The 23,811-nt window shown below is 40.7% G+C and overlaps 1 protein-coding gene across 1 annotated transcript in view; it reads left to right on the plus strand.

The window, feature by feature from the left end:
- Nucleotides 1-221: 221 nt before the first annotated feature.
- The window catches only part of NUDT3 (nudix hydrolase 3), a 29,741-nt gene continuing 6,151 nt past the window's right edge, over nt 222-23,811 (plus strand). The window contains exons 1-2 of the mRNA XM_074977854.1: nt 222-710; nt 20,766-20,876. Of these exons, the coding sequence (XP_074833955.1) occupies nt 612-710; nt 20,766-20,876 (210 nt within the window). The 5' untranslated portion in view covers nt 222-611. The remainder of the gene's footprint in view (nt 711-20,765; nt 20,877-23,811) is intronic.

Below are 23,811 nucleotides of genomic sequence, written 5' to 3' on the forward strand. Positions count from 1 at the left end.
ACGGGCAAGAAGTTACGCCAAGCGGCTACCTGTCTGCCCTTCTTCCCTGCGGAACCTACGTAAGTTCCAGATTTCCGACGGCCCCCGGGGCCACAAATCGCATTAGGCTGCCCCCTGTTCCCTCGCGTCAGGCTCGGGCTGACGCCGGAAGGGGAGTAATCCTCTACGCTTGTTGCGCAGCCGCCGTTGCAGCCGTCCCTCGCCTGCGGGGTTTACTCCGTTGGCGTAGCGTGCCCCAAGATGGCGTCGCGGTCGTCGTTGGTGGCGGCCGGAGAGTTGGGGGCGGCGGTCGAGCTGGCGGAGATGATGGCGGGGATGAGGCGGGCGAAAGGCGGCAGTGGCAGTAGCAGTACCGTGTAGCGGAGGTTCCCGGCGTGTGCGGGACTCTCCTGGGAGGCGGGGCCCTTCAGTCCCTGTTGCCGGAGACCGGCGGGTCCCACTCCCCTCCGGGCCGCCCGCCCGCCTTACTCCCCGCCGGGCCTCCGGGAGCCTGGGCCTCGCCCCGCATCCTCGGTGCCCTTCTCCTCCGCCCGCTCCCTCTTTGCGGCCGACACTCTTCCTCCTCCTCTCAGTGTCCCGGAGCCGACCCTTCCCCCGGCCCGCCGCGGAGGATGATGAAGCTCAAGTCCAACCAGACTCGCACCTATGACGGGGACGGGTACAAGAAGCGGGCGGCCTGCCTGTGCTTCCGCAACGAGAGCGAGGAGGAGGTGAGTGGGGGGGGGGGGTCGGAAGTAGGTGGGGGGATGGGGAGAGAGGAGGGTGGGGGAGGGGTTGGCGTGGGTGAAGAGAGCGGGGTGGGTTGGGGCAGCCTGGGAGGGGCTGGGGGCGGGAGGACGCTGGGGAATTGGGTGGGTGGGAGGCCTGGTAAGAGAATAAGGGAGCGAAGGCGCAGGTGTCGTCTGGCTGGTATTGTAGGGGAAGAAAAGGCAGTGGGATGAGGCTGCCGGGGTATTTGGAGGAGGGCGATCGGGGAGGCTGAGTTTAAGCCTGTGGGGACAGGGTTGCCCAGGGGTAGAGGTTGAGAGGCCTTAAAAACATCAGACGCTGGGGAAGGGAGTGAATTGTGAGTCAGAGATATGAGGAGGGCTCACAGTTGTGGAAGGTAGGAATTGTGGATTCCCAGAAAGTGAGGGTTCACAGGAGTAGAACCATTTAAGGTCCTTGACATGGTTAGCTGGAGACAGTGAGCACTTGTTAAGTTCCGTAGCTCAAGCCACGTATGTATGTATGAGGTTCTAATTTTGTCAGACAGAAAGCTCTTTATTCTGCAGCCTCACAAACTGAGGGCATGGGGAGGGACAATAAAGAGCTGAGTAGACACCCGATTCTGAGCCTAAGGACAGCTGAAAAGATAAAGGCATTGTCTACCATAATTTTCCTTTTCTCTGCATGCAAAATCTAGACTATTGCAGTTTTGGTGACTTGAGTGCAACAGAACATTTTTGTAAAACGTGTTTAAGAAAATGCAAGGTACAGTTTTGAGTGATGGTGTAAACATGTTTTCTTTGCGAATGAAAGGTGCCAAACAAAAGGTTAAAAACAGTGAAGGGTGAAAGGATTTCTTACCGCGTGGCATGGTGTGGTATTTGGCAGTGGACTGCACTAACCACAGTAGCAGATCTTCACTCCACCACATCACAGGAGATGGGAAAGGAAACATGACCCTGGATTTATAAAAAGAAACTGGAGTAAAAGGGACTGATGCTTTGCCAGAAACCGCTGGCCAGAGAGCGTTAGGAGGAAATGGGAATTCAAGGTAAACTGGCTAGCCTGAGAACAATTATACTGTAGAGGATACTGAGGCTAAAGGGAGGGAATGAGCACAGAAATATGATTTTTATAAACCTTTTTAATAGAAAAAATTGCTTATTTGGCATACAGTATTAAATCAAGAAATATCCTAATGTGACTGTAGTGGAGACGTATTAACTTGATTTGATTTACTGGTTCCTGGGTGGCTGTAGTAAAGTCTTTGTTCTACTGATTATCATAGCTGTAGCTAGAGGAAATCTCAAGGGAATACAGACAGTCCACTGGAAAGTTAATTAGCATACTATTTGGTTATTGAATATGGCAAAGGATCCTTTATTATAGCTGTGCTGTCACGGTGAGGAGTATTAGCATTTCAGTTATAAGTGGTCTGAAGGATTTAGAACTTGCTTGTAAAAGCTTGTCTGGACAAAGATATGGCCTTTCTACTAATTTCTGTGAAATTATTTTGCAATTTTAAAATAAGTTTAAGGAAAAATTCAGCCTTGTGGTTTCAGAGAGTGCTTTGTGGTACAAAGATGCTAGGCCTAATTAAGAAAATAATATTTACTGTTCTAGCTTTACAAAATTGATTAGGAATGTGTGACTGCTAACTTTTTATGTGTGTTTCTAGGCAGGTATTTAGGTACATTTTCACTGTAGTGGCTGGATTGCAATATGACTAAATGTGCAAATATTTATCTGTTGCAGTCATATGATCTGTCCGCTTTTGACTGGTTGTCAGTTTGTACAGTTGAATTTACACCACCACCCGTGATGGAAGTTTTCATGTCACTGATCTGTTTGCAACTGTTTTGGTCTTGGTTATAGAAAATTACTTTGCTTGAAAGTAAGCATTTGTCACCCTGAGGAAAGATCAACAGATTTAATGTCTGGGTTGTTTGCTATTTAAATGCTGATTTGTTTAAATGGATACTACTGGTTATGTGGACTCTAACTCTTTTGGTTAAATTGACAATTTAAGCTAAAAGGAAATAAGCCACTCATATCAAAAATAAGAAGTAGTAATCCCCATTTAAGTCAGACTGAAGCAACTTCTTTCTGTAGATAGGTCTAGCCAAGAGCTGACTCTAGCTTTCAAAACCAAAAGTGTTAAGAATTCAGGACTGGCTACTGAAGAGTGCCTGAAAGTGAGTTGTCATTATTTTACAGAAGAGAATATGTGGCCATCTGACGTAATGACAGCCTGTATTCTCAGTGTCCTTCCTTTTGATGGATTTCATTCTAACCACTATCAATGTACAGGAAGTGTGTGTGATTGCAACTGTAAACTCATCCTGGGAGTTCTTAACTATGTGTATGAGGGGGCGAGGCGAGATTTTAGTAATGCCATTCACTGCTATTTGGAGCAGCCCTGCCACCCCATCACCAACTGTAGGGCAACCAGGCCAAAATTGGACATATGGCATTGCACTGTTGCATGTGGGTTGTAACAACTCAAATTTTACCTGGTTGGCTCCCTGTCAGGCCTGTAGGGATGAGAGGGAGTGATGGTGGAAATGGGCGAGGAGGACAGTGGGCTGAGGACTTTTTCCCCTCTAAGCTGTACGCTTGTGCGGCCACTCAGGAGAGATTTAAATACTTCTCAGCTGATCAGCAGAGCGCTTACAGTTAGGCTTTTTTGGTTTCTGTTGGTGGTGCATATTCAGACATGCAACGATGCAGATAAAAATTTAATTTGTACATGGATGGAAAAAGTCCGCCCAAGGATGGAAGAGATCAGAGTGAACCTTGCTGAGGACCCATATAGATTAGGGCAGGACTTCTTGGGGAGCAGCTGCACCTCTGACAGATGGTGCAGGCCAGGCCTGCTGAACAGCAATAGCTTCTGCACAGCCTTGAGGACTTTGTTTTCCTTGGCTGCCTTGATACATAATTAGGGGCTGGCAGATGGGCTTGAGATGCCCTCGCAATGCCAGGCACCCATAGGCCTAAAAGTGTCTCTGAGCTGAGGCCAATTCTGGGGTACAGAGGCCTACTCCTTCTCACTCTGCCCTGGGTTTTGGAGGAGTGGGGTAGGATATTAAGCCCCTGTTGAAGGGGGTGACACCTGTTTGTTGCCAACTTGAAGTCTAATCAGTTATACTCAAAGCAGTGGGTTTAGTGTGTCTGTGCATATCTGCCTGTTGTGATGGAGGGACTGGTGGGCCAAATATGAGTGGCTTTGTTACCCCATGCAGTGGACAGTATCCTTTCTTAACGTTGTAATAAGTGACTCAGGGTTCCAAATAGGTATTTTGGTTGGGGCAGGGTAGAGGTAATAGGAGTTTGGGAAGGTAGAAAAACAGCATCTAAGGTGTTTTCATAAAGGTTGAGAACCCCTGGTCCAGTGGATAGCTCAAACAGAATCTTGCATCCCTAGTATACCACTTTAAGTGGCCTATTTTAAAACAGTTATTCAACTAACTTGTCTATAGATGGGGTAGATATCTTTTTTTAAAAAAGATCTGTGAAAAAAGTGTGTTAGGACATGCTTCCTAAATGAGATTATGGTACAAATGGAATACATTATTTCCGCATATCCTGTGGTTTCTATCCTCAAGTTGTAGAGAGAAGCACATTTCTGTTGCAAAAATTTCTCTAAAATTAGTGAAAGAATAATTTAAGAAGAAAACCTAAAGTACAAATAGAAGAACCAACTTTTTAAAATTGCCTCAGTGCACAGACAATGAGGAGTGCACAGAAGACCATGTATTATATTCCTGTTCTTTGAGAAATCATAGATCCCCCTTAGAGGAAGGTCTGGCTCAAAAAAAAAAAAAAAGTCGTTTTCAAAGAGATTTTGAACAGCCTTCAGAGAGCCTTCTAGCAATAGTTAGCATAAAAGTACTCTGAAAAGGATGAAAAAACTACGGGGAGTAGTTTCTTGTAATTGCTCCGTGTGTGTGAGAGAAGGGGAGAGATTTGAAATTTAAATAACTATTTACAGGAAGCAGTATAATTCTGTTTTTTCGTATGTAACCTAACCTAGAAGTTTGAAGTACTGCATTTTAGCACCTGTAATATCTTACAGGTTTTAAAAATTTAATTTAAAAGTTTGCTGCTAGTTGTATAGAAAATCAACACATTTTTATAGTTTTTTTTTTTTTTTTCTCCAATAAGGATTTGAGGCAGAGGGCCAGAAAATATCACACATTCAATTTCTGCTCTAGGTAGAATGGAAGTCCACTTACTGGAACTTTGTGCTGTATTTTAATGAAAGTACACGTAATAAATGTTCAGTTCTAGTGGGGTTTTTTTTGTTTAAAAAAGTCAGTTGGTGTGGCTACTGCTATAATCATGCTTGACTTATCCAAAGAGGGACAGGTTGCTTAATGTCAACTTAATGTCTTGAGGGAATGTTGCAGGAAATAATTGTTTTGCAAAGAGGAGGACATTAGCGCTCTCCAGTTTACTACTGAATGAGGAATAAAACTGGGTGCGGGAGACTATGAAAGTGTGCATAATCTACAGGGAGCTTTCCTAAAGAGAGTGCTAGGTAAGCACTCCTAGAGGTTCTCAAACCTTTTTCATAAGGTCAGCTATGTTTTAAGATAGCTATGAACATCTCCCTGCGCACTAATGATCAGATAACATTTCTGTGGTATCACTAGAGCAGTTGCTTACAGGGAAAGGTAATATTAGAAAGTATTTAATGTATGTTCAGCTGTCTTTAATGTGATTTAATGTCTGTAAATAAGGAAAGCCATGTGATCGTCCAGCTTTCCACAGATCGCAATCTGAGAATTATTGCTCTTAAGGCTTAACTTGACTATTGTTTGTATTTCCTTCAATTATGTAAAAGGTTTATGGTTAAAGCAAAATAAAAATACCGCTGTATTAGTAATACAGTATAGCATCTGCACTCTATACTCAAAATCTACTTCCATATGGCATGTAGGAAGTTTCCAAGAAAAAAAATCTGGCCAAAGCCTCCTCTCCCTGCCAAACGAAAGAAAACAAAACCCAAAATCCCAAAACGATTTCTAGACCTGAAAGTTGAGATCACCTTCCTAAATTGAACGGAGTTGGCACCGTGGTTTGGGAGTTTGAGTCCTCCAGCTAGTAGGTGTCTGAACTTTTACAATTGTGTATGTATTTATAATATACAATAGCCCTTTTTAATTGTCTGAGGTATAGACCCTTAGTAAATTTTCTGATTCCTAACGAGTAGGTTCATGTTTCTCCTTGCACATGTAGCTGCATATCTCTGTCCAGTGCAGACTTCATAAGTTCAGTTGGGGGGGGGCGGGGGGGCGGGAAGGAAGCAATTAAACCAGCGGATACTGTAAAAACAGAGAAGAGCTTGTTTCCTCTTCCAGTCAATAACTGAAGACTAGAGAGGATGAGATCTGCCAAAATGTTGAAAGGTATAGAGACCAGAAAGAGTTTTATTCAGTGACTACAGATATTTTCTTCAGTTTTAAATTAAGAATATTTTGATAATCTTATGTATGCAACACATGAAACATACCTTTATCTAACTAATTTTGAAACACCAAAAGCTACATTTTAAAGTGTCTTTTGAACTGCATTTGAATTTCCATCTACCTAGAGCTTGACACAAATCACAAGTTAAATTTTATTGCTATCTGGTAAACAAGAAATGCGTCATTTACCATTTTATACACCATTTTGAACAGCCTTCAGAGAAACTTCTAGCTATAGTTGATAAGTACTCTGAACATTAAATATAAATTATGTGGTTATTTAAATGTGTGAGATGGTGTATCCTTGTTACAAAAATTGTGTTAAAGGTGCCTTCCTGAACTGTTTGAGGGAAGTCTTAGGGAGTAACCTTGATCCATGGTCTCCTCGTTGAGAAGCAGTGATATCAGGACTTTACATTTTTGTAGCAAGTTCTAATAAAGATAGTGGAGATAGACAACAGGGAGTGGAACTGGATTAGCTTTTGAATGCTGTTCATGAGATTGCTCATGCTAAATCCTGCTGCTTGATAGCTTATCTTCCTTTCTTCTGTAATGTCTCGCCGAGTATGTCTACTTGCACCTTTGTCCTTAGTTTGTGTGTTCCACAGTGCTTTTCTTGAATGCCTGAAAAGTGCATTGCTGAAATATCTTTGAATAGATAGCCACCTAGCTTTAACTAAATCTCTGTGCTGATAATTCCTGGTTATCCTTTATAAAGTTGCCTCCATGAAGCCACATAGTAGAAGTCACATGCTTAGGTCTGACTAAGCAGTGAACAGTGGTTGTATTTTTTTGTTTCAAGCCATAGTTGAGAGAAGCGTAGAACTTCCTTGATAGCTACATGGTATATACTGAGGATTGATCCTTTATCTCTCTAACATCTCTGTCTGCCTTCATTTTTGCTTGCCAAAGTAATCATGGAACCAGCTTTGCGTTTTGCCTTAGTTTTACATAGGGAAGCTGTATGCAGTTCATAAGTAAAGCAGTGTGTTATGGAGATTCTGGGACTTGTGTAGTTGCTGGTGTGGCTGTCTCAGTGGCTGCCTAAGCAGATGAGGCAGCCCTGGGCCAGCTGCATTAGCTACTGCTGTGGCAGAGCAGTGTGAAGATGGAAAGAGGCCTCAGGGTTGGGTTGGGGTGGGAATGTTGGGGTTCAGGATAGCACTTACCACAGGGGGCTGCCCATAAGTGGCCAGCATGTCCCTGCAACTTCTTTGGAGAAGGAAGGACAATAAGCATTGTCCACGTGCTGCACCAGCCACAAACTCCAGCTGCCGTTGGCTGTTTCTTGGCCAATGGGAGCTACAGAGCGAGAGACTGTGACTGAGGCAGCACATGGAGGAATCCCCTGGCCTTTCCTTCTCCTCTTATGAACTGCAGGGATATGCCATCCTCTTTTGGGGAGCTGTGGAGAGCCATGTGTAGGAGGCCTGTCAGCTCTCCTCCCCCAGCACCAGCAGCGGTTCCTGGGGCCAAGTTCTAGTTCGGATTGTGGTCACCGGCCATGACTTTTTGTTTACCGCCCTGCAACCTGTCCATGACTTGTTCTAATAATACCTTTGACTAAAATGTAGCCTTATATGTAAGTATTGTAGCTTGTGTGGCAATTTTACTTTAATTTGATTTCATTTTTGATATTTTTGTTGGCTTTGAGTTGCCATGGACCTTGCCTGAGATGAGTGCCTTACTAGTTAGAGTAGTGTGGATGTTAATCCTTCCTCAATGCCTAAATAAAATGCAAACTGCTTTAGGAATGGGGTTGCTCTTTTTTAGAGGACACATTGAACTGTTTCACCAATGATCAAGCCAACAGTCATTGTAATAGATGAGATGTAGAGGAATAGGAAAAAGTCCTGGGTACATGAAGGGAAGAAATTATTTTGGATTGTTCTTACTTCAGCCCCAGAGGCTCCAAGCAAGATATAAGGCACATTGTACAAATACACAGATGGAGACAGTGCTGCAATTGAAGGAGCTGAACAGTTGTTCTTCTCTTCAATTTTTTCTGAGTTCTTGAGAAACAGTGCCATGGCTTTGTCACTGGTGTCAGAGGCTTGTCTTGTCTTTTTAATGCTGGTTGAACCTCTAATCTCTTGTCTGGCAACATCTGTCAGCTGGGTATCCACTTACAGTTGGTGTGGCCAAGTTTCTTATGGTCCCATGATGTTTGTTTACAGTCACCAGTCCTGTCTCTGTGTTCTGTGCTGTTATTAGCTCTAATTTACCCCTAAATTTCTTATAAGAACCCAGTAAGCCAAGGAAGTATTTGGTAATGCTTTTAGATGATATTGACCTCCCGTGGTCTGGCAAAATCTCTTGTTTGATATTGGTCAAGTCCCAAGGATGCCGGATTAGAGACGTTGAACTTGTATTTTATTATAAATTTAGCTGAACTTGTTGAAGATACAGCTGATGAACTTTGCAAGTAAAACCTAGTGTGTGTAGTGGCTTCATAGTAGTTATGTACTTTTTTGAAATAAACTTTCTCTTCATTTTGTGGATTTCAAATATATTGCAACAATGAGAATACATTTTCTCACACTGTGAGGTATGCTGAAATGTGTGGTGAATTTTGGTGTGTTTCTGAAAGGTACTTCTGTTTGTTAGTACTTCACAGCTGTTGCTTCTAGAACTTTCTGTGGTGAGAATGGGCATCTGGGAAGTCAAGACTGCTGGGTTCTGTTTCCAACTCTATCACTGACTTGCTGTGTGATATGGCACTCACTGCATTCGTATGCCTCGGCTTTCTTTTGTAAATTAAGTACAGTACTTTTTTACAGAGTTGTCTTGGGGGGAAAAAAATCTGAATGATTGAAATCACCAGTGTAATGTGACAGAGCAGAGTACGGCATTTAGTGATAGTACATTACTGGATTACAGTCTTGGCAGGTGAAGGGATTAGCTGTAGCAGCCTGACCAAATACAGACTCAGATAATTCTGCCCGTTTCCATGTATTATATTGGAGTAGCAAATGGATGTTTTGTTGACTTGTACTAAATTATTGGGCACTAGGTTAACCATTTGACCAGAGGTGGCCACGTTTGTATAATGGGCAAAATGACCGGCTTATATGTGTATACTGTGTGATCCTTATGTTTAGTTTTGTAAAATTTGTTGAGTACTTGAACATTCTGGGTGCACATTAGGTATAGTCATAAAATAATTCTCAAAAGCAGAATAAAATGTTTGTGAAGGTCTGATATATTTTTAAAGGTAGATTGAAAAATATAAGAAAAGGGGAGTTAGGTTTAGAATCCTTAGAAGATTGCTAAGTTTTGATACAGGGCCATATTAATATTTGTATGGATGGACAGCATTTTTAGAGTTAGTCTAGATTGATCGAATCTACATTATCTTTAAATTGCACTGACTGTAACAGTGAGTTAACAATAGGTAGCAGAAGGCTAGACTTTCCCTCTTAATGGAGGAACCTTGGTGTATATTCTTTTGATTATTCAGGGCACCATGGCACGGTGGTACCAGGTCATTTTTGCAATTGATTTATGTGTTTTCAAGGAAGGTAATCATTAAGTCTGTTAGGACATTGTCAAGTAGTGGTGGGGGGAGGGGTATGGTGCCAGAGGCAGGCTCTGGCTGGGAGGTGCTTACCTAAGTAGCTCCTGGCTAGCAGTTCGCTCAGTGAGATTTCTCTGTCTGCCAGCAGCCTCAGCCCAAAGGCTGTTCTATGTGGCTCTTTGTGCCCATCCACTGTTCTGCCCTCAGCAAAGTTTCTCAGTTCCCACTGACCCTTTTCCTGTGCTGTCCCTGCTCCCAGCAAAATCTCTTAACTGGTTTCTGGCCGATAGGAGGTGAGAGATTTTGCTCAAGATGGGGGCAGCACACAAAGCTCTTGCTCCTCCGCAGCCATAGGGGCCAGATGCAGGCTGGATTACAAGGGTTGGCAGGCTGGATCTAGCCCGTAGAGTGTATTTTGCATGCCCCGATGAAGTCTAACCTCCTGCACATTTCAGGCCATTGAACTTCTCTCCATTCTTGTTATAGTTTCATAACCTTTGGTTAAGAGATGGAAGTTCTCAGATCTTGAAGTAGACTTTAAGTTGCAGAGAATTCAGTCTTTAGTTTGAAACAGAAAGTGAGTTTGTACCCCATGCTGCTGAAGAATGGAAAACATCCTCCCCTGAGTGCTATGCTAGTGACTGGGAGGTGGGTGGGCTGGGGATGTTCCTTCTCAACCCCAAATATGGCATTCATTTAGACCACCACATGTGTCAAGACCCACCTGCCAGCCATGTGGGAAAGAACTGTGTACTAACTGCCATCTCCAGCTCTTCAAGATAATTGCTAATAGGGTAAAACTGGGCTATGTGCCGTTGTAGGAAATCTCATCCATCGTACCATGCCTGCCATAAATTTATCAAGCTCACTTTTGCAGACAGTTACGTTTTTTGTCCTCACCATCCTCCTTGGAAGGTTGATCCACAACTTTCTTCCTCTGATGGTTAGATAGCTTTCTTTAATTTCAAGCTTAAACTTGTTTATGACCAGTAACAGAGAGGTAGCTGTGTTAGTCTGTACTCCAACAAAACAAAGGAGTAGCAATGTAGCACTTTAAAGACTAACAAAATGATTTATTTGGTGATGAGCTTTTGTGGGACAGACCCACTTCTTCATATCCATTTCATTTATAGTACAGACTGACATAAGTTCAGAGAACTCCCCTGAACCAGAAAAAAAAATTGCAGTAAAAGCTGACAGATCAAATAGGATGGAAAGAAGGGGGTGAGAGGTGGGGAGAAGTTAATTGTCCTGTCTGAGATAATTATGAGCATCAAAGGAGGGGAAGCGGTCCTTGTAATGCATGAGGAGTTGATGTCTGTGTTCCTACCATGTGTTAATGTGTCGAAGTTGAACATGTACTTTAATTTACAAATCTCTCACTCTAGTCTGTTAAATTCTCTGTTCCAGGACGCACATTCTCAGGTCTTTAACAGAATGGTCCACTCTGTTGAAGTGTTCGCTGACAGGCTTATGTGTATTGAGTTTCTTAATGTCTGCTTTGTGTCCATTTATTCTTTGGTGAAGATTTTGCCCAATCTGTCCAATGTACATAGTGTCAGGGCATTGTTGGCACATAATAGCATATATCATGTCGATGGAAGTGCACGAGAATGTGCCTTTGATCTTGTAACTAACATGGTTAGGTCCAGTGGTGGTATCCCCAGAATAAATATGTGGACAAAATTGGCAGCGGGGTTTGTTGCAAGGAAAAGTTCCAGGATTAGTATTACTGTGGTGTAGCCTGTGATTGCTGGTGAGAACCTTTCTCAGGTTAGGAGGTTGTCTATAGGAAAGGACATTCGTGTCACCTAGAGCCTTCTGGAGCGTAGCCTCCTGGTCCTCTGTACTTAGGTCAGTCTGTATTGGAAATGAAATTGATCTGAAGAAGTGGGTCTGTCCCACGAAAACTCATCACCAAATAAATCATTTAGTTAGTCTTTGAAGTGTGATGCTTCTACTGCTTTGTTTTGTTTGACCGCTTTATATTCATTTGCTCTTGCACCAACCTTGACCTTACCTTAAATAACTTTTTTCCCTCCCTGGTGTATGCTTGTAGAGAGCAACCATCTCTCCCTCAGCCTTCGTTTTGTTAGGCTAAATAAGCCAGGCTGGTCTCCTAAAGTAGCTTCTCTATTCATCTGATCATTCTAGTATCTCTTGTCTGAACTTGTTGTAGTTTAAATTATCTTTCTTAAACATGGGAGACCAGAATTGCTTACAGTCTTCCAGATGAGATCTCTGAAATGCCTTGTAAAAAGGTGATAACACCTCCCTTTCTCTACTAGAAATATCTTGCTTCGTGCATCTTAGGATTTCATTAGCTTTTTTCCACAGGCATATTATGTTAGCAGTTCATAGTCCTCCTGTGATCGGCCAATGTGCTGTGCCCTTTCCTGCCCTCTGTTGCTTCCAAATGATACATTTCAAGTTTATAGCAAATATTCTTTTCAGTACATAAGTGCAAGACCTTGCAATTTTAACTATTAAATTTCATCTCATTTCTATTTCTCTAGTTTTCAGGTCATCCAAATTTTCTTGTATGACATTCCTGTGCTCCTTAGTACTGGCAGTACCTCTCAACTGTGTCATCACACATTTTGTGAGCGTACTTTCACTTTTTGTACCAAGGTAATTATTCAAATGTTTTTTTTTAAGATTGGTCCCTAGACAGATCGTTGGAGAACTCCACTAGTAACTTCCTTGCAGTATGACCAGTTGTAGCCTCTCATTTAACGACTTCTTTACTCACCTTTTGATTTTTTTATTAATACCCATAGCTTTGTGTTTGATTAGAGGCAAAAACTATTGCAGTGGCTTTTTTGAGTGAGCGTCTTGGTAATATGTTGGTGTTCCTGCTTCTCCAACAGCAGTTCACTAACTAATCTTATTCCCAGAATTGTGCTAATGTAGCAATGTTTGTTTTATATTTGCTACTTTTAAATGCATTAGACACTATAGTAAAAGAAAATAACAAAATTTGGTAGGGATAGAGCTCTTAACTTTCAGATTTCTTAGAGGAGAAAAGTTTTAAAATTCTTGTACTGTTTTTGTAAGAAATACAATCTTTAGAATTTAAAATGTTTAAATAATGCAAGTACGTACATTACTACACGAGGAGTCCTTTTGTCTTGTCATGAGGTCAGTTAAGCATGGTAACTACTTCTTCTGAAATATCAGCCTGGCCTTGCTATCAGGTTAATTCTTCTGCTGTGGTTTTATTTTATTTTTTTCTGCTTCCATAAAGGACAAAGATGTTTGTTTTGATGTTTCAGTCTTGGGTTACATTTGGGTCTGTTGCACAGTGGAGAGATCTTTCTGCAGCAACCCTACTGTTTAGCCAGGTTGCTTGCAAGAGAAATACTGTTTCCCACTTGCATGATCTCACTGCAGAAAAGGAATACTGCCGAGAAGCGAGGGTGCGGGTTGGTTGGGGCAGGAAGGGTTATAGGAATATGCAAGTGCCAGGCATTTTCTTTGTAATCCCTATTGGTTTTAATCAAGCTGGGAGTAGCGCTTTATAGAATTCCCCTACATTTGTGTTTTGTTGTAATATAGATGCTTGACAGGAAACCTCCATTATAGTAACTCTACTTGAAATGCTTTTTAAGGGGGTGTGTTAGGGAATTGGGAGGGGGGAAACTGAGGAGGGATTTTATTTTAATTACAGCTGCTTTTTGACCGTGAATGGAAAGAGAGCCAGGCTTTCTGTTGAAGCCATGTTGAGGCCCCCTTTCTCTGCAGGGTTGCTTGGCAATGGAAAGGGAGAAGTGCTAGTTGCCTGCCCTGTGGATGTAATATGTAAGGGTACTCACCCCTTTCTTAGCTTCACTTTAAGATTGAGGTTATACATTTTACCAGAAACATAAGTGATGTTGTGGAAGATAATTTGTCCCTTGACAGTGCATTGCTTTTTTTCCCTTCCTTTTTTGAGGAAAGAAGGAAAGCTGTAAAAACACATGTTGTTTGAAATATTTGTTGGACTTGAGTAGTTGTGATTTTGATCACTGGCCGAGGGACCAGAAGTTAAATTGTCTTGATTTTGGTGAGCCAAAATTAAGCCACAATGAGTATAGGATGGTGGATGGCAGATGCCTCTGATGAAGCAGGTCTTTGCTCATAAAAGCTTATGCTCCAAAAATATCCATTAGTCTATAAGATGCCACAGGACTTCTTGTTGGTTTTTGTTGTGCACTAGAGTCTCCAGATAATTTGGAGATATGCTGCATTAGAGAGGTAGCCATGTTAGTTTGTAGCTTCGAGAACAACAAGAAGCTTTGGCCTTTAAGGTGTCTTTATAGCACTTATACTTAGTGCTACTAAGCGCCACTGAAAGGGTGCTTTCCATGAGCAAGCTGTCCGTAGAAGACCACCTTTGGTATTCATGTATCATCCATCCCTAATAACATGACCAATCCAGCAAAACTGTCTGTTAATAGGAATTGTTTCTGTTCCCATGACACCACACAGCTTAAGAACCTTCATATTAGGAGTTTTGTCCCACCAGCTGACATCGGTGATCTTCCTCAGACAGCGCATGTGGAACTGATTTGAGTTTCAAAATGTGGTGGTATATTGTCCACATCTCCAAGCTATGCATCAGGATATTCAGGACAACTGCCTGATAAACTCTATACCAAGGTAGCAGTTTAATGTCATGGTCATTCCCTAGGCATTTGATCAATTTTCCAAAGGAAGCACTGGCTTTGGGTAATAGAGCAGATACATCATGATCCATATTTTTACTGGAGTACAATACACTTCTGAGGTAGCAAAACTTGTCAACAGCCTTAAGGACTGTACCAGCAGCAGTGATCACTGGAGTGCTGGGCTCTTTCCGGATAGGCTGTTACGTAACTCCTGTCTTTTTGAGGCATTGTGATTTAAAAATTGTGATAATTGTGCTTTTAAACAATAGAATATCATTTATCTAAATATTTGCATGTTTTTGATTTTCAGATGCTGATTTCAGTTACAACACAGAATACAAAATGTACAGTGCTCACTTTATATTGATTGCAAATATTTGCAGTGTAAAAACAAAAGAAATACTCTGAGGTGAATTGAAAAAAATACTATCACTTTTACGTGCAAATATTTGCAAATAAAATATCAAGTGAGCACTGTACATTGTGTTGTAATTGAAATCAGTATCTTTGAAAATGTACAAAAACTTTCCAGACTAGTTAATGTTTAACAGCACAGTTAAAACTATGATTAATTGGCTCACCTACTAGAAACTTAATTGTTTAAAAACTGAATTCTGGAGGAATTTTGGTGGCTCGTGCATGCTGAATAGTGACAGGCTAGCATGGCTACCTCTCTGTATCCTCACAAAACAAAGTAGTAGTCCTGTAGTACTTTAAAGACTAACAAAATAAAGCTTTCCAGCCAGAGGTGGATTTTTCAAGTTTTGCTCTTGTATGTGACATTCCTGTTCTTCCTCCCAAGCATGTTTTAATGATTTATAGAAAAATGTTACTTTACAGTAGGTCTGATTCCTCCCCCCAATCACTAAGCAGACTGCAAAACTTTAAAATTGTCTCTATTGCTTTGTTTATGTTCAGTCTTGGATCATACTATCCAGTTTACTTGAGATCTTTGAGCTCCATGCTTATACTAGGAGTACAACTTTTCAAACATATGAATTTCCCTGTGTACATTGTTTGTTTGCTTTCGAAGAACACAGCATGCTTTGTTATCTAGGTTTTTGTCTGGTTAAGAGATCAGTAGTAGCAATATCCTGTTAAAAATAGTAAAAGATGCCGCTGTAGAGCACGTTTCCTTTCCTTTCAGGTATGTGATCAAACTACTGAGAATGTGAGAATGACAGGGCTTTGCTTCTCTGAGAGTTGTCCAGTTGTTCGATTACTAAGGGTATTGAAGACGTAAGCTAACTTAAATGCCAGAAATCAGACCAGGTTTAGCAGTGGGGTGTCTAATTGGGGGCACTGCCTTGTTCTACATTGCTAAACTGTGTTTTTTATAAACCTTTGCCACCAGGGTGGATTGATTTGAGTCAAGGCAATTTAAATTATCAACAGGATTAATTAATTTTTAAATCAAAGTACCAAAAAAGCTAAGCAGAATGCACTTAATTTTTGGCCTAAGCCCCACTGAACACATGAGGACTTGCAGTTCCCTTGGAAAACCTGAATTATGCCAAAGTGAAGTTGGGAATAGATTTATGACATCACCACTGTGATCTGTGGCCATGATGTTCCAAAAGAAGAGGTGGGTGTTCTGTGCTATAAAATAAGAAAATTAAGAGGCAACTGGCAACTCTAGACTTCTCTTACAGCAGCTTTCTGTTCTGTATGCTTGTTTGACAAATTCTAAACATAATTAGCTACTCCTTATGGCTTGTTTAATTAGTTAAGCTGAATTTTTTTCTAGTAACATCCAACAGCAAAACCAAAAAAGTAGTCCTGTAGCACTTTAAAGATGAACCAAGTAATTTATTAGGTGAGGAGCATTTGTGGAACAGACCCACTTCTTCAGACCTGGCTCTGAAGTGAGCCTGTCACACAAAAGCTCCTCACCTGATAAATGATTTTGTTAGTCTTTAAAGCACTACAGGACTGCTTTTTTGTTTTGTGAGGATTCAGAGAGGTAGCTGTGCTAGCCTGTCACTATTCACCGTGCAAGAGCCAACACAGCAAACAGCATGGAAATTTACTTCGCAAATCAGTTATAAAAGTCCGAGTCTCTTGAAGAATGGTGCACTTCAAGGTGAATTATTTAAATTACTAACCAGTTGATCCACTCAGCCATATTCACATCTTCATCCACACAATTGTCTCCAAGTAAGCAGTTTTCCTTATGTTTCATTCTTGCAACTAGGTGCTGCAGTCTCTGTCTTGCACTGCTTACAATTGACATGTCCTTTTTTTACCCAGTGAACAGGTTTCTTCAAAATATTCGCAGATAGGGTCTTTCTTAAACCCAGTAGCAATGTCCATTTTCTGTGTTCGAAGAGGGGGTTATAGAAAACTCTGTGTGCGCTGAATGTCTTCCCTCTTTGTTTTTGGTACAATCCACAGTTCTTTTGTATGCTAACTCTGTCCTTTCCTATTTATTGTGTGCCTGTCTTTGACATCATCTTAACTAACTGCTCTGCTGTGCTTGGCCAAGGTCCACCACTACATAAGCACAGAATAAAAAAAAAATCCTCCAGTTTGTGTTTCTTTGTACATGTTACTTTTTAGTTTGCTGCAAAACAATCTGTAAGCCAAGAAAATTGAAGAAGCAAGAGTCAGTAGTTTGGCTGGACAGGCTAGAGCCATTAATTCATTTTTATGAGACTGTAAGTGTGTGTTTAGTGTATCTGTGATTATATTTATTTCTGTTTTAAAAGAAATTGTTTTATTGATTAAAAAAATCAAAAATACAATTTAAATTAAACTTTTAAATTTTTAAAAATTGATTTTTTTTATTCACTCTGTTTACTACTGTGACTTATTAGCGGATCTTATGTGCATTTCCACACAATTGCAAATTGATCACAAATGTGTGTGCCTTGTTAATATTCCAGGTGGCCTCCCAAATGAAAATAAATGCCTTCTGAGAGCAAGTATACTTTCCCTTGACTAGAAAACAGATATTCCCCTCTTCCTTCATATTGCTCCTATTTAGTTTGGGGTAAAGCATGGCAACGTTCTCTTTAGAAATGCAGAAGATAGCATCCTATTTGTCTCACTTTTCTTGCTAATAATACCAGCTGATCTGAAGTAAAGAATCTTTAATCCAGGCTCCTTTTATATGTAATGCTGGTGATAAACAAGTATAATATCCCAGAACTTCAATGTAGTAGAACGAGACACTATGGTGACAAGGTAAGGACTTTTTAGTACAGATTGCATTTTTCCATAATGACTCAATATTGGTTTATAATTGGAGATTGTTTGGGTATGCAGATGTTGACAGTTGTAGTGGAATCCCAGTCTACGCTATTAGGCCAAGATCATAAATATGGAAAATGCTGTGCACATCTGCATTAGCATTTTCTGTGTAACCATCATGATTTGTCACTGGTGATTTAAATGAGTGCTGTTTTGGGGCAAGGGCTATGTTGTCTTCTGGAGAGTGCTTAACATGCTTTGATTATTACCATAATCTAAGACTAAAAGATCATTAGGGTTGCAAAAGTTAAGCACTCAAATTGCTGAAATGTAGGCTGCCCATTCAACCTTAACTGAACGTCTGAATGCATAATCACATACTGTTTTTCCTATGGGACTTGGTTCATGCTTTGCATAGATAGGAGGGGGCAATCAGGTTTGTAGTTATGGAGACTACATTTAGAATGGAGAGATACATATCTCAGAGAGCTGGAAGAGACCTTGAGAGGTCATTGAGTCCAGTCCCCTGAATTCAAAGCAGGACCTATCACCATCTCTTACAGATTTTTTTAAATCTAACCTGCCCCACACCCCTGAAAGGCCTCCTGAAGGATTGAACTCTGAACCCTGGGTTTGCAAGGCCAATGCTCTAACCACTGAGTATCCTTGATTCTTAAGTGGTGACCCCCATTCTGGGTTTTGGTGGGGTTCCAGACCCTTTTGCCCCTCACCTATTGTATCCAGTCTGCTTGTTGATGCTTCCTGGGCACCTGCATAGGCCATGAATCATAGGACAGCCTGCATTGTTCTCAATTGATTTGCCTGATGCTATGGCATTCCTCCAATTCCAATTTTGCATGTAATTTCAGTTATGGGTTGCTGTGGGTGGTGCTTGGTTTGGGTCCGAATATTGGTACTGAGAGCAGGTGGCCGTGTTCGTTATTCATATATGTTCAATAAGATGCGTGCAAGGGTAGCAACCCAGGTGAAATTCAGGTGCGATCCACCTGATTAGCAGAGTTCCCATAGCTGGCAGCATGTGTTTCTATTGATGGTGCACATCTGCATATGCCTTGGTGTACATAAAAAATACACTATTCTGCCCATGGATGGGAAAAAATAGAGGCACCACTGGCAGCGAGTCTCTGAAAGTACTGACTGACTTCTCAGTCTTTGCATACTTATGGAGCAGAGTGTAGAAGAATGGCATGTGCTCACATATATAAAGATTGTACAGTAGTACAAATACACAAGAGGGCTGATTCAGTATCTTACTAGCAACCTTAATTCCTGCATTCCTGAACTTCTGAGTGCTTGACTTTTTCAATTTGGATGTTTTTAACATACTTTTGGCGTGAGATTTGTGTAACTTACAAGTAAGCTTTCTAGCCATACAAAAATACAAACTGTGTGAATTAGTCAGTTGTTAGAAAAGTCTATATAAACTCCAAAGTGGAGGGACCTCTAAGTTTTAAGTTTGCTTTCCACACAATGACATTTTAAAATATACGTACAGTCGTATGCATGTGGAATTTCTCATGCTAATTTGCTCTAATCTTTCATTTCTTACTAAGTATTGAGAAATCAGTATAGGCGTAGTCTTTTCTGCTGCTTACTTACAAATGTTTGAGTTAGTTGGCCTGTAACTCAATTAGACTGGTTTATTGAAAAGTCTGTGAAACAGTAGCATTAGGTGCAAGGGTGTGCAAACTTTTTTTGTGTAGGGCTCCACTTTTTGTCCCTGCAGTTAGCCCTCTCCCCCATGCCACCTGGCTAATGTAATCCAAACTGATGGAAATTTTGGTTATGTTCATATGAAAAAAAAATCCTGTTGGCGCATATAAGAAAATATGTAGCATATAGAAACTTTATTAATTGGTATATAAATGTGAACACACACATACATAAAAACAGTAACATATTTCAACATTTTTAAGGAGATGGATGAGCCTGAGGCCCAGCAGCTGATAGTGCTGTACCCCCTTTATGAAAGTTCATGGCACCTGAGGGGCCCGTCCTCCATTTTGCCCCTGGCTTAGCACACGAGTGGGCAGCCATTTCTGATGGGGTGAGGGGCACTCCAAGATTTTGGTGAGCAGTCAAGGGCTGCACGTTTCTTGACGGGGTGCAGGGTCCGGTATGGAGGTTGGTTGCAGAAAGGAGCCTAGGATAGGAGACTGGGCTGCAGGACAGCGTGTGGGGCCTATTTAATAGTAAGAGATGGCATTGACTTGCCATAATGAAGCTTTGAGCCTGTCTTGGGTCCCACTGGGGAGGGTCACAGACTGGATCAGAAGGCTTGGTGTGCTGGATCTAGCCGGTAGGCTGTACCTTGCCCATCCTAGTGTAGAACTGATTTGGTAATTGTGCAAGTGAAATAAATGCAACAACAGGGCTCTGAGTGGAATGAATCAATAAATATCACTTAAAAACTTGGGTAAATATCAGAGGATTTATTTTGCTTTTGTATCTCTGTGTAGATGAGTCACAAGCAGGTTCAGTAAACACAAGGTGCAGGTATTTTTTGGGAGAACTTCCAGCCAGTTGGGATTAACAGTTTGTTGATGGGAGCGGATAAGCAAACAAATAAAACCACATTCTATTTCATAGCAGAACAGAACACTAGAACGAAAGGTGCTCCAAAAAAATAAAATGAAATAAAACACCCCCAAAACGTCTGTATTTAGGGGAAATCTTGAATTGCTTCTACTCGTATGTTCAAACCTGTTTTGCTGGTTCAGAAGCTTTGCTGAAATAGGAATACGTATTTATTTTTTTACTCTTTCTAGACTGATGGCACTCAGACATACGAAGATACCGCTTTTCACAGATCTAACATATTCCACTTTATCTAAGGCAGAGGAAGCTGAATGCTGATCACAGGGCTGCATTCCATACTGTGCTCTGTCTTTTCAAGATTGAGTACCACTCTTCTAGAGTAATAATGATCGGAACAGTTTGGAGAACTTGGAGTAGCTTACTGAATAGAGTATGTGCAAATGTCTAAGTAGGGTGGGATTAGGGAAGATTAAGCCCCACAAGAAAGAAGCAAAATACTTTTCACACACCCCAGTTTGACCAGTTTTAGGGGATCTTTATATGAGAACTTGCGTGTGTGTGTGTTGTGTTTAATTTGAGTCCTCTCCTGGTAGTATGCTTTTGAAGTACACACATCAGCTGCACTCTGTTTTGCTTTGAAATAGAGCTTTTTGGTTTCATTGGTAGGTGCTATTGGTGAGCAGTAGTCGCCATCCAGATAGATGGATTGTTCCAGGAGGTGGTATGGAGCCGGAGGAGGAGCCCAACGTGGCTGCTGTGCGGGAAGTCTGTGAAGAGGTATGTATCCAACAAGAACAGAACTCCCAGAAGAACACTATCATTGGTGGTTGGCTAAGTTTTCTTATTCTTTTCCTTTTCTTTCATTCCCCTGCTGCCAAAATAATTTTCATGTTGTGAGAAAAATTTTCAGCCTGTTGATTCATTTTTCAGTATTCCTGCAATTTATTGCAGGTACTAAATAGTGCTTGCATTGTCAGTGACACCGTTGTACTTTTTTTATTGTGACTGTTTTCATCTCGAAAAGGGTAAAAATAATTTAATGCCAAGTGCAAAGTTCATGTATGACTGGCTATAGTTCTGTGAGCATTACTTCTAAATTGAACACTATAGGCTATATGTGGGGCTTACAAGAGGAATAAAGATAGAATGGGGATCTTGTCATCTATTTAAGAAAATTTTAAATGTCTGATAATTTCCCTTCCTTTAACTGATATTGCATACACTCTCTTTAGTAGTAAGGGAGTGGTGTGTCTCATAGGTCCCAAAATAGCTGTACAGTGGTAGGGGTAGCTGACTGGGAAGATTTCCAGTAATCAAGGTGTGAGGAAGTGAAGGTGCGATGTGGAAACAATGATTTTAGAAATAATAGGGTTGAAGACAAGATAGTTGGTGGCAGGGGGAGGAAAGGGACAGTGTCTTGCATGATGCTGAATTTACAAACAGTGGGGGCAAAAAACTAGGTAAGGAATTGAAAAGAAAGGTAGTATAGTTGAACATAAGAGCTATTTTTGAAGAAGACCTTTCGTCTGAGACCTTTAATTGAAAGAAGTTAAAATGAAGCTAGAATAATTTTGAGGATTGTATTGGGTTGCTTTTTGCATTGTCTATAAAGTGCAGTTTCTTTTGTTTAAAAAAAAAAATACAGAAAGCTTTCAGACGAAGACATGTCCTAGAATGGTCTGAGAGTTGGTATGGAAGATCTTAATTATACCTGTTGAATCACAGAGGTCCATCATTTATTAGGAAACAGATTAGAAATGTTTTTGACCCAAAATAGTTTTTCAAAATATTTTGTGTGGGTAACCAAAGATTGATCATGAAAATAGTTAGAGGCATGGAAAGACCGATCATTTAACTCCTTCCATCCTCTTATGGGACTGTTCTAGAAGTAGGGGTGACAAAGTTATACAGAATGATATTGAGAAGATAAATAGAATACTCCTGTATACTCTTCTTCAGTTAGGAGGAGGAACATTCAATTAAACTAAAAGCAGCATGTTGAAAACTGGTAAAGTAATATTATTTTACATTACACATAGGCTATCTAACAGTGAGCTCCACAGGTTATCTGAAGCCAAGAGTTTTTTGGGCATTTGGAAAGGATTATTAGATGTTCATATAAATAATAGGTAGGTCCATAGTTGTATAAAATAACACTTTTAAAATATTTTTGTAAGGGTTATAAACAGTCATACAACAAGCCATAAGGCAGCAAACAACTAATGAGGTTTTGAGGAAGCTTCCACCATAGGTAGGCAATTTCATGCTTGTCAACTATATTTTTGCATCATCCTCTGAAGCATTTGCCATTTCCACGGAAAATTGTGGAAATAGTAGAGGTGCTTTATGACTGTTTTGGCTTTCACCAAGAAAGTTGGTGATGATTGCACATAGTGAATGATGGTGAAGGTTCAGAAGTTAAAATAGGGAAAAACAAGTTAGAATTATTTTGGCAAGTTAGATGTCTTCAAGTCATCACGGCCTGATGAAATGCATCTCAGAATATTCAAGGAGCTGATTCAGGAGATGTGTGAGCTGTTAGCCCTTACCTTTGAAAAATCAAGGAAGACAGGAGATTGGAAAAGACAAATATGTTGCCCATCTATAAAAAGGGAAATAAGGACAACCAAAGAATTACATACCAGTCAGCTTAATTTCTGTACCAGGAAAGGTAATCGAGGGAATAATTAAGGAATTCATTTGCAGTTATCTAGAAGATAGGTGATCAAGTCACAGCATGGATTTATCAAGAACAATGCACGTCAAACCAACCTTATAGCTTTCCTTGATAGAATAACAAGCCTTTTGGATAATGGGCAAGTGGTAGGCATGGTATACCTGGACTTTAATAAAGCATTTGATAGTCTCTCATGACCATCTCATTAATGAACTAGAGAAATACAACCTTGTACCATAAGATGGGTGTATAACTGGTGGGATAACCATTCCCAATGAGTAGTTATCAATATAGTTTGCAGTCTTGCTGGAAGGGCCTAACAAGTGGGATTCTGAAGGGATCAGTTTTGGTACTGGTTATGTTTAATGTCCTCGTCAACTGTTTAGTTAATGGAATAGAGGTCACAGTCATAAAGTTGTAGGGCGATACCAAAGTGGGAGGTGTTGCAAGTGCTTTAGAGGATAGAATTAGAATTCAAAATGATCTGGACAAACTTGAGAAATGGTCTGAGGTAAGTAGGATGAAATTCACCAAGTATGAATGTGAAGTACTCCATTTAGGAAGGAAAAATCAGTTTCACACATACAAAATAAGAAGAGATGATCTAGGACGGAGTACTACAGACAAATTTCCAGGGGTCCCGGTGAAGCATAAGTTAAATATGAATCAACACTGTTGCCAAAAAAAAAAAAAAAAAAAAGGCAAACATTCTGGGATGTATAGCAAGAATGTTGTGTGCCAGACACAAGAAGTAATACTTAGGCTCTATTCTGCGCTGATTAGGCCCTCAGTTGGCACCACATTTCAGGAAAGACGTGGACAAATTAGAAAAGGTACAAAGACCAAAAATAATTAAAGTTTTAGAAATTGTGACCTATGAGGGAAGATTGAATGAACTGTTTCTTCAGTCTAGAAAAGAGAAGAGTGAGAGTGAACTTAGCTTTCAGCTATTTAAAAGGAATTTCAGCTATTTAATAGCCATTCAGCTATTTAAAAGGTTGTTACAAGGAGGAAGGAAAAAATTATTCTCAACCT

This window comes from Carettochelys insculpta, chromosome 26, assembly GCF_033958435.1.
Source record: "Carettochelys insculpta isolate YL-2023 chromosome 26, ASM3395843v1, whole genome shotgun sequence".
Classification (NCBI taxonomy): domain Eukaryota; kingdom Metazoa; phylum Chordata; order Testudines; family Carettochelyidae; genus Carettochelys; species Carettochelys insculpta.